The sequence below is a fragment of the Asterias rubens genome, chromosome 8 (genome assembly GCF_902459465.1).
Source record: "Asterias rubens chromosome 8, eAstRub1.3, whole genome shotgun sequence".
NCBI classification, from domain to species: Eukaryota; Metazoa; Echinodermata; class Asteroidea; order Forcipulatida; family Asteriidae; genus Asterias; species Asterias rubens.
Window position 1 is genome coordinate 14,633,468 of NC_047069.1, and position 11,904 is coordinate 14,645,371.

The 11,904-nt window shown below is 40.8% G+C and overlaps 1 protein-coding gene across 1 annotated transcript; it reads right to left on the reverse strand.

Moving 5' to 3' along the window:
• Positions 1 to 5,923: 5,923 nt before the first annotated feature.
• On the reverse strand, positions 5,924 to 11,614 carry LOC117293324 (protein sprouty homolog 2-like). Its single transcript, XM_033775590.1, has 2 exons — positions 11,340 to 11,614; positions 5,924 to 9,141 (listed from the first exon to the last, which is right to left on the reverse strand). The coding sequence occupies exon 2, from the start codon at positions 9,103 to 9,105 to the stop codon at positions 8,320 to 8,322; it is 786 nt and encodes a 261-aa protein (XP_033631481.1). The 5' UTR covers positions 9,106 to 9,141; positions 11,340 to 11,614; the 3' UTR covers positions 5,924 to 8,319.
• Between the last annotated feature and the right edge of the window lie 290 nt (positions 11,615 to 11,904).

Below are 11,904 nucleotides of genomic sequence, written 5' to 3' on the forward strand. Positions count from 1 at the left end.
TGGTCTTCAGAATCAGAGATAAAAAACTTCTTCGTTCTCACAGATGATGATGATGATGAGAAGAAAATACAATGACGTCAAATATTTCCAAGAAACTTTAATCCGAAGGATGTTGTCAGATAAGAAAATAATTATATTCATTGCCAAGCAAACGATTGTAACTCTTAGTTTGTTCCCACACAGAAACAACAGAAACATAATTAAAAAAGCCTGAGGCCAACTGCCTCTTAGAGTCTTATTGAGCTCACATTAAAAAGCTGTGGTTAAATTCACTTGTGCCCACACAAACAAAATCTCATTTAGTCGACACTTGACACGGAATTTTTCTATTCCATCCAACTTGGCTTTTATATTAGTAACGTATACTCAAATTGCTTTCTCAGTGTACTTTTACAAAGAACAATCCAGGAAGTTATTTGTATAACACGATAAAACTGATGTCGGTTTATCTAAGTAATTATGGAACGTGTTTGTAATGTAGTCGTGTATGTGATCAATCAATAGATAATTCACCCCTGTGGATTTAGCGTGGAACACGTTCAGATCATCAGAGAGGAAATAATAATATTTTAAAGGTGACTTTTAAAATTGTCACAGTGACGCGTGTGTAAGTGGAGAGTGTTCAAAGTTCACATTGATGAACGTTTTAGCGATAAAGAAGTAGGGTCTACATTATTACATCATTTTGGGTTGGGCATGGGGGGGTTGGAAGGGTAAATCCGTTTACAATTCCAGTTTTCATTTGACACAACACCCATCCCTTGTGAACATTTGATTCAATTGGCTGGTGAATATTTTGAGAACGATAACGCCCGGAAAGTGCCTGTTGTTTTATCAAGAATTTCGCAAACTTCTGTGTATACTTGTGTAAGTTTTTTCACCGTGACAATCGAGATAGGCAGTTGAGATTTTGTGGGTCTTCAAAGTCAAACTCCTCGACAGATTTAAAGGAGGTGTCTTCTCCTTGCGAGATCGGTGAACATTCAGTCTGAAACTTAAAATCCCCCATGACTCCAGTCTTGCAGTATCAGTGGTGGTTGATTAGGGTAGGGGAAAGCGCGGGATATCTCCATGGTTTGGGTGATCAAATAGGCCTATCAAATTTCCAATTTAACAAAAACATTAACCGCCAAACTTATTACAATACACATCAGTGGCAGTTTGTTGTGAAACAAAATAAAGATAATGAGATACAGCAAACCGCGTACAAAGAACCAGAATTAATTCCTTTTAAAATCAGTTCGACCAGGTGGGGCAAACTTTTTTGTTTGCTGCTCGGGTGTTCTCCAATTGCTTCGACAGAGGTTCGTTTCATTCCATGAACTTTGACATCTGACTGACCTTCGGCCATGTTGCTGAAAACTGTGGATACATTGCGGTGAAAGTTTGTATTCCAAAATTAAAACAGTGATTTTTTGTAATACTAATTGATTTGACTGCAGTATTTATTCCCCTTTTCCTTTGAATAAACCCAAGCATTAAACAAATAAACATGCATCTTTAATAAGTTTGGATGTAACCGATTCCATGCAGAGAATAGCACAAACACACTAAATGATTCCCAACTGAGAGGCTGTCCAGAGCAACCCGTCACGGGGGTACCAAGGCTTAATTTCCCCGGTCTCTACTCTCCCCTCATTGCTGGTTAACTAGAAAATGATTGAAACAGTCGGAACAAATTATCTCAGAGATTCTTTTAGTATTTCGCTTTCCTCAGTTTTTTTTTCTTCTTTAATACCTTCCTGAAAAATAAATAATATAATAAAATAGAACTCCAAATATTTTCTCACGTACGTCATACAGATAAATAGTTCTTAACATTCAGATTCATTCATCCAAGGTGTCTGAACAAATTTAAAGGGATTTTATAAATTTGCTTTCTTTTATGATGAATGCTCTACAGGCACTAGTTAAAATGATATCATTATTAATGTACTATACCATACGCATCCATCTCTACTCTCGTACCCTATAGAGATAGATGTGTATGTAGCTACACGAATGACCTCTGACCCGATAGACAACCTCGTGTCCACTATACATTCATATCATCATCCCCCACGATACAAACTGTTTTCACTACAGAGTGATCGATTGGCGTCACAAGAGACCAAGGTTTTGAACGATTGGTTTGAAACCGGTCACTGTGAGCAAGGTTGACTGCAACGCAGATGTTCATCATTATTGCATGTCCTATCTCCCATTGCTCTCAAAGTCTCTTGGCGATTTTTTTTTTTGTAGCTTTCCAAAATAACTAGTTCAACAGTGGTCATGGGAAATAATTACATTGCAAATACGGACTTGAAGCTATTTGGTTTTGACACAATATGTTAATGCATAACAGATTTTGTTTGTGGCACAATTCTTTTGTATGATTTGTTTTTCATTTCCTGAAAATCTGAAATTGCTTCCAATACAGTTTACACCAGCAGTAGCATCGATTTACGAATCATTTTGTGCCAAACTGTTTTATGATTCGTTTATCATTTCCTGAAAATCTGAAAATTGCTTCCACTACGGTTTACTTCAACAGTAGCATTGATTAACACATCTTTTGCATTAAATGTATGTAACTGGTCAGTCTGACCAAAGAAAATATTTAAACGACTGTTTAGAGTCGCCATTTTGTTTGAAGCACCAAAAATACTGGTGGATTATTCATTTTCCCCCGACATTCGTAAAACCACATTGAGCTGACGGTGAACTGGTCGGTAGTCGACCCCAACGCCCCACATGTGGTAAATATGATAATAATAATAATTATGAGTATAACAATATTTAACATTTCGGAACCTCTTTATACAAAGTAAAGGAACTGGCAAAACGCAGTTAGCAGAAACGATATTGTTAACAGAGTTTTATAAATCATATCTCGTCAGTAACGAATACATTTCATCCGAACCCAAAAAGGTGTCAACTCCCAAACTTGATGTTTATAGAGAGGAAGTTACGCTTTTGGGCAAGACTACTCCATCCAATTTTAATAATAAACATTGTTACGGTTTATACAGAGAAACGTTTTCCGCATGTTCGTGTATTACAATAATTTGGTACGGCACCAGAATGCACCTACTATAATAGCCTACATATATTTCTTTAAACAAAATGAATACATCAATGTCGACTGCAGTGTTGACGCTTTAAAGTTAATATCAACAACAGCAGTCTAACTTGCCGTTTGAATACATTGGTAATAAAGTAATAAAAAAATCCGCCGTCATCATCATACACAACATGTCTTTAAGATTGTGAGAAATAGTATAAGTATCTTACACTCTGAGCCCGTTAATGTATGTAGTTTATGTACTCAATTCGATAACTAGAAGTTTATGATGAGTAATTACTTGTGTAATCGTGTGATAACAACAAAAAGCCATGAAAGCCAATGAAATAAAAGAGTCGAAAAGCACCAGCAAAGAATTTAAAGAAATTGCTTTGGAAAATGCATGTACTTCATACATGGTATAGATAGTGCAGTGTTATTGAAATAGAGAAATTGGCGAGCGCCGAGTTGCTTATTTTAGTCGTCTTATCAAGTCGTTATAAGACGTGTTTTGAGTTTTGGCAGGTTTATTTGAAGCATTCAGGCCGTAGTCACGTCTATTTGTTTGGGCAGTGAACTTTCCCTGGTGATGGTTGTGTGTGTGTGTTGGGGGGGGGGGGGGGGGGCGGGAGCCCCATCCGATACCCCAAGATTCATGACTCGATTAGTTTTCTAAATAAATACCAGATGATTGATGAAGGGAATTCATATCATATCGGAAACCATATCATAAGAATGAAATCGCGGGGAAGGCATTATAATTGGAACCGGGTTGTGCTAGGTCCAAACTATAACCAGACACTGAGAAAAGCTCAACAGACTTAGACAAGTCTCATGTTTTATTATTCGAACACTGGGACGTGTTTTTAAAGTGCACGTTAAAGCAGTGCACTTGCTTGTGAACCAAAAGCTCACGAGAAAATGGTCAAAATAAACACGAGACTTTACCGGGTCTGCGTGTAATATAACACCACCGAGACTGCACCCACCCCAAACCAACAAACTCCAAACTCTTTTACCTGATAATAATATCCTATGCAAGTTGTTCTTGAGCAAACACTGTAGTTTTTTTAGTTCCCGCTTTTGGCGCTGCTAATGATATAGGTCAGCGAGCGTGCAAACAACCCATGCTAACAAACAAAAGCTCATTTGGCCCCCTTTGCGTTGTTTGTGATACCACACCACACTGCAGACTTCCTGTGTAATTTTCCACAGTCAGTCGATGAGTGGGAGCATCTTTGGCGACCTTGAGACTTTGCGCTGGATTCACTCCTTAGAAATGTCAGAGTTCGAATTGATATCCATGCAGCATGAACTCTAAAGGTCCAACACACTGGGACACAGTTTAACTGAAAGCAAAGAGTTTCCTTTAAAAAAAACCTACAACTTCTAGTGCTTTCAAATACAACATCCAAAATCATCTTGTTGCGTACACCAACATCTCACAAGATTGTTTTAATACACCATTGAACACTGTCAAAAAGCATTTAGATTGAAGTTTCGTTTCAACCGAGTGAAAACGTGTCCCCAAATTTTTTTTTTCAACATGTGGATTTGTCTATTGAACGCCAAAAGTTGGAGTGCAAATATTGGGTGACCACCACCGTTTACATACAGGTGACCTTTGACTGAATAATAAATGCAGATGACTATCACACACGCACCTTGTACCATAGCTCCCATGCTTGTTCGAAGCATCTGTGTACACACACAAGCAGAGGGATTTGGTTTCAGATGAGAGTAGAATTAAAGACTGCAGTATACACGTGTGCATTCAACATGTATGTTGTTTGTGCATATTCATGTGTTTCTCTGACATGACAAATCCATGCAAAAACTACACTGTTGTCTGTATATCTGACCATATTCAGATAAAAACTCTGGTTCACCTTGAAGGCATGATGGACAACAAAATGTCAGTTTGGACATTATAATCCTGTCTTCAAGGCGCACACCAGGGAGGAACTTAAATTTTCATCTGAATATACACTAAATTTAACTCCTTTTTCGAACATGACAACGATGTAGTTTGAATTTGAAGCATGGGGAGTGTTAGTATTTGTAGCTAGAACAACTTGCAAAAGATTGGGTTTGGTTAATCATTTTCAGATCATTGGTATTTTGGTATCCTGACTACTTCCTCTGTATATAACACCTTCTATTTTACGATACCATAACTACAACAAGGGTGGGTTAACAAAATGCAAAAACAAAGGCAGACATTTCTGAGTCTCTAATTTGATCCTTCAACAACGGGTCTGGGACCGAGGGGGACATCCCGTCATGATTTACCTAGGTGGGGCGACACAAGGGGTGACGCAACTGACCATGCGCGTTGGTGTTTCACAGCGCCATGTTTCCGGACTCCACATCAACACCGCAGAGTTTTAAAGCAAGGCACGTTTCTCCCCTAGAGCTAAACGATTTTGTTTTGTATTTTTGAAAGCCAGTGTAGAAGTTTGATTTGTTAAATGCATTCAAATGCAACTTATAATTTATTGTGTGAACCAAAACTCAAGAGTTGGTGTGGAAGAATGTTCCACATGCTCTCAGTTGTCTTTATACTATTGAAAAACACTTTTTGCGAACATTTCTTGATTGATTTGAGTTCATCTCTAGTGGAATTTTCACACAACAAGAGTTCCAGCTAAAAGCTTTTCTCAACTACTATGGCGTTTCACAGATTATAAATACCACACAGTGGATTAAAGGGAGCTTTTTGCATTTAAAATATGTTTATCCTGCGTGGTTTATCGAGGCAAGTATGCAGCACGAAGGATCAGTTATCCCTGGAAAGTTCTTTTGTGTGAAAATGGTTTTCTTCGGGGGAGATTGGCGAAACCCATTCTGAAAAGGATTTAAAATTTTATAATCTTTCTCCTGAATTAAACTTCTGGGCCGGTCTGAGGAATATTAATACAAGCAAAACATGTCCGCCTGAGACCTGAAAGTATTGGGTTTGGATTCGCGTGCATGGAAAACCAAAATAAGCAGAATTTGTTTTTAATCTTTTCGGTTGCATTGTCTGGAAACGTTCGGTCGGATCAACTGGGGTAAAAGGGAGGGAAAATGTGTGAAAATCCCTGGTGGGAAATCGGCACGGTGTCGCTTGAGTTTTCTGGTTGATTTAACAGGACTATAAAAACCTTAACTGCACAAAGAAACCTGTGCCTTTTAAGATTTTTTTTTGCCGGGGACATTTTTATTATTCCGTTTGAGAAATTTATACCCGGTCGGTAGGGCTGTGTTGAATAACATCGCGACTACGCCGAACAAAAACCCAACTACGGCCGCCCACACTACTGTGTTTGATGGCCGTGCTGAGTGCTGCATGTACCCCCTTGCTTGTCATATAATGCTCAGAGAATTGTGCACGCATGCATGAATTATACAGAGTGCAGAAAACCCCAACATGCACCAAAAATCCCTGATTTTCTTCCAACTGTTGCTGATAAATAAATTTTAAAAATAGCTAAGAATTACTTGGTATTGCAGCCTCGTACTGCCCGTGTATCTGGGGACTTTAGGTGAATTCAAACTTGCAGAAAAACAGTGTAAAAACCAACACTGGTTGGATTCACATGTTTTTATACACCACTAATGACTCTCGCTTTACGGTCCAACGACAGGACAAGCTTACCTCACCCCCAGGCAAAAAGACCTCTTTCGCACGGAACTGCAGCTGAACCCGTTTTTTTTCTCTTCCAATTGTTGTGAATGGGATATTGACTGGCACTCAATACCGTTTGCAAACCCATTGAAACCCAACGCATTGTGTTCATGTAAATCCGCCGGAAACCCAGCACATCGACAGGCGTTTAGTTATATGCTGCAATTGAATAGAGCAACACGATCACCTTGTGTACAATACAGGAAAAAAACTGATGTAATGGTTGTTTTCACAACTTGGTTTTTCACGGGATGAATGCTGTCCGGACATGATTTCAATAAACTATAAGTTACAATAAATGCATTCTCGGGGAGGAATCCTCTATTTATAATAAGAACTTGGTGCTTTCTTACAACTGGTTTCAATAAACAATCCGATCAGATACGCACTATATAATACCATAGGTTATACAACTTGTTCATATGATATTTAAAAACTGTGACAGTCCTACTGTAAAATATAACCCAATGACTTTAATAACAAACCGACCACGTGACCTAACGCATATTCCACGCGTGTCGTTCCAGTGAATATATACACTTGTATGTATAGAATATGTATGTACATGTATAAATACAAAGTGTATAGATTCACTTTAATTTTATTTTTAATATAGACCTATGAGTGGACACCTTATTTGAAAAAGTGTAATTCGAGGGGATAACATCCTGCCCGAAGTTCAGATACAGAGCAAAGAGATGATGATGAAATATGAGATAGTAGTGTGTGGGGACGAGACTTTGTACAAACACTGAACCTGACTCAGTGTTTGTTAACACGAGGTTTGTGAAGCAAGCTGCAAAAAAAACGCGGGAATTTGGTGGAGGTCAATTTGACATAAGTGGTTTGAGGGGGGCCCCGTGTGATTCACTTGTTTTTCAGTTTCACCTCATGTTTCCTTTTTCATTCATGGAAGTTAAGTGAGATTCGTTTCGTCGTGGCCTGTAATCGGTTTGTCTTATTATTATAGGAACACAAGACATATTGGTTTTACTTACTTCTTTTTAACCGTACATTTTATACATATTATATTTAGCACACTATCTAGGTGTATAGTGTTCAAAATTGCACCATGTTTCCCATCAATAATAATATAATTCAATCCTAACGCTGGTCACCCACCACGAGGCGGTCATTTACATGGTCGTAATTACAACTGACCAGTGGGGGTATTGTGTGTACAATTTCTCTCTCAAGGCTTGAGATCGCTACCGATTTGGTCTCATCCACACGAGGTGTCTACATCGGAGAAATCCTGCCAAGGTGGATGCAATATATCCCTGGTGTTCTGGAAGATACCATGGTACCAGCTTTCTTAGGTTGCGTGGCAACGTAGCAATCGTTGGAAGGGTTGCTTCTGCTGCTGCAACAGGAGAGTCGTTTCTACAACCACCGCACTGATATAGTATCCTTGGGTTACGGAAATTCTGCCGTAGTGGCCACGTGGCGATGCATGTCATTGACTCCATGGGGTGTACAGTAACCGCGGCCCTGCGGCGTGAAACTAGGCACCCTGCCGGCCGGTTGTGGTGTCGAATGGACATGATGTTAGTGAGTTTGCTGAGAATGAAGTCGGCCCAGGGTGACGATGACGACGAGGATGATGCTACAAAGTCTCGTACTCCGATTCCTTGCACTTGCAACCGTCCCTCGCGAAGCAGAGTTTGCAGGAAGATATACACCCTCGCCCAGGCAGGTAACACCAGAGACAAGGCAACACAAGGGAGATCATTCCCATAATGGACCATCGCATACAACATTTCTTATCCCCGCATGAACATGGTTTGTCACCCCACGAATAATCATCGTGGTTGCTGTCCGCGAAATGGTAAAATAATCCTTTCACACAGAATAGACAGGTGCAATATTCCAACGTGTTCTCTGCCGAGCATTTGTACCTCCCGCACAGCCAGGTTTGAGGAAAATCTGTTCTAGTCCTGCACTTGTCGCAGCAACATTTCCCGCAAGCTTGACAAGCGATGGGGATATTGCTGTCGTAACAGCGCAGAGGAGTTGTAGTCTGGGCGCTCGAGTCGCTTTCTTCGCTAGTCCTACTCACTTCTCGTTTGGCGTATTTTAAAACTTTGGTCTTGCCGTTGTCCGACACGACAATAAAAGTTGATCTGTTGTTTCGGTGATGATGACTTCCCGACAGCAAGTGGGGCTGGGCTGGGTTGTCATTGTTATTCCTTGTATTGTTGAGAAGCTCATTGCCTGGTTCATAAACGTATTCGTTCCCCGGCGCCCGTCTCTCGGGAGGAGCGCTTTGTAGGGCCGGAAAGTCAACGATTCGGGGCTGCTGGCCTATAGGCTGCCGGCCGCTAGACTGCCGCAATGACCTGGTCAGAGACCTGGGCTGCCGCGATATCACGCCATTTCCATCCTGTGCCATGGATGCAACATGCGGCAAGCCGGTGCTCCATAAACTCTGAAAAAGAAGAAGAAACACACATTTTATTTTACCAGTCAGAAGGCAAGAGAGTCACGCTGAAGAAGAAGAAAAAAGGGAGAAAATTATGAGGTTTAAGTTGATCTGTGCTCGCGGGGTCCCAGTGAATGATTACGTCGACCTCGCCTGGGGGATTCGCACATTAGCATGGGTGATAAGACAGCTCCCCAAATCGGACAACTCCTGTCACAATTTATACTCCCACCAGAGTGGGTTAAAATGACAGAGATTTATGGCGACTGACAAAACCGCAAGGCTGAGGTAGTTTGCTAAGGTTACAAAACGTATTACATGTTACCATTATCATGCTGACTTTTCAAAAACACAATCAAGGACTGGTCCTGGTGAGCGAAGTGTCACAAACAGCTTACAGCGCGCTAATGACATGAAGTTCACGTGGCCTGCTCTGTTTATACACTGAAAAGGAAGGGACCCACTAAACTCGGAACCGTCTCATAAAGAACTGGGAAATGATCCTCATTTTCAAAGCCGGACACGGCAGAGCGGAAATGCGGATATAGACACCTCTCAATGGGGACAATCTGAGGCCGCTCAGGGTATTGACTTCCCATAATATCAAGTTAATTTAGGAAGGAATTTACTCAGTCAGAGATGGAAGCAGTGAATTGGAAAGCTCTGGCGACTGATTAAAGGAAACACATGTGACGTATAATTGACCATCATTGCCAGTGAAGCTCCCTCGGTGTGTAGGAGCCATTTACCTCGGCCGGGCTTCATGATTGAATCTTGGGGGGCTCTGTCGAGCTAGCGGTGGAGTGGAGAGCAATAATGCCGATCCAATGTCTGTTGTGCATTTTCGACGTCTGTGAAAACAGTTTCCCTGTAGTCTGTGAGTCTGCTTTGTTGGATGGCACACTCTTCAGGGATCAAAATCCACTGCTAAATGTTTTCACAGCAAGGAAAATATCCAAGACGGTTCTCATAACTGGTGTGTCCAATTCAAGTGGAATCTTGTGATGACGTTGTATAAAACATTGGATAGCCAAATGGTGCGGTGTAGTCTGCTGTAAGAGTGGCAGGCTTGCACTCGCAAGGTTTTTAAATTCCCTAAATTAATTAACAGCACTTTCAGATTCCCAAGCTACCGGTGACAACATCGGGGTAAAACAGACAACTGCCATGTGATATATTTGATTAATTCCCAGAAGAAGAAAACAACACACAACCAAAACATTATTACAAAATAAAATAGACATGAAGAATGTCCCTGATTTTTAAATGCTATTGCAATCGTTTATTTATGGACACTGTTATTACAAAAACACGTTCAGTGAGGGCAGTACACGTTGTGTAGTTCAACTATTTATGAAGGTAGAAATGGTTCAACTAACTCTGCCGAGTATTTGTTAACTGATTGTTCGATTATTACATACTATAAGTTTCCACGAATTCTGCATGCTATAAAACACACACACATGGATTTGGATGGAACAAACTTTAATCCGTTCGGTAAGATCATTTTAAAACCAACCGTTTCTGATAATCAATGGCAGAATAATGTTTGCCGTTGTACTCTTATTCCCACTCCCAGTAAAAGACATCAACCAGTGCGTTTACTTTTGATGAGGTAACAATCATACAATGATTTCCCCACAAACTCTAGCGTAGATTTTTTTTTTCTCACCCATTTATATACAACCTCCGTCCACATTTCATGAAAAGTGCCTGGAGGTTTCCACTGGTAGAATTACCTCATGATACAGACTATCCCTGAAATAGCGCAGGCCCGAGGGATCTGGTAGTGATAAACCACAAGCGACTGTAAACGCAGGGGGGTTAAATTTCATTTCCACATTGAGGAAAAAGAGAACTAAAAAAGACTGCAATCTCAGAGGCATGCTCATGCATGGAGTTTCCATCCCATCGAAGTGCACACACGCTGTGCCCTTCGCTGGCAATGTAGTAAGCCGTATATATTTTACCTCCATGTTCAAACTAACGGTTTAAAACTGATGTGCATTTACTTCAAAACTGCATATCTAAAGTTTACACAGCAGGCCCATATTGAGATTGAGCTGGGAGAATTTCAAAGCATGTGTGTGCTATACCACGATGCATGTAGTATGCCTGTGGTACCCTTGCAGCACACACTTCCTATACACACAGTGCCTTCCTGTGCCCGTTATCTACCCCGACCAGTGATAATAAAAACTTACAGTTGGATGACTACAGGCAGGGACTGCCTAACTGTCCATTCATCAGTTATAACATCTCCTCACTGAGCATATAGAATCCACACAAACCCATGCAGGGAACAGGTAGTAACAACGCGTAGCTTTCCATTTAGTGTATAAATCGCCCGGGTAGAATATTCCAGTTTGGTTTATCGACGAGAGAGAAGTACGAACTGGCGAAGTTTTTTTTTTTGCCGTGGTGTGTGCTGCCACAGATAGATTTAGATACTTCAGCCCAAGCTCTCCGTGCTGTTCCGGTCTCCACTGAAGGACTTTATTTACTGCTGGGCGGAATTCTTTCACTAGCGAGCTGCAAGCAGGCACTTGGGTATTGATATGTAAATGTAAGGGGGCGTACTCTTTGGGTAGCACCATTACACCATAGGTGGTTTCTACTCTTGTCACCTGCATTTCCGGAGTGGCTAATGTGGCCCTCGATTCCAGCAGAGACCGGATGGATTTCATCACATTCTAAATTCCTCGCAGTGTAGTATTACAAATAAACAAACGGCAAAGTCGGTCAATCTTTTTAATGCTTGAGACATAT

What these genes read in the sequence shown, in the direction of transcription:
- LOC117293324 (XM_033775590.1), bottom strand. Translation starts at nt 9,105, where the DNA reads ATGGCACAGGATGGAAATGGCGTGATATCGCGGCAGCCCAGGTCTCTG.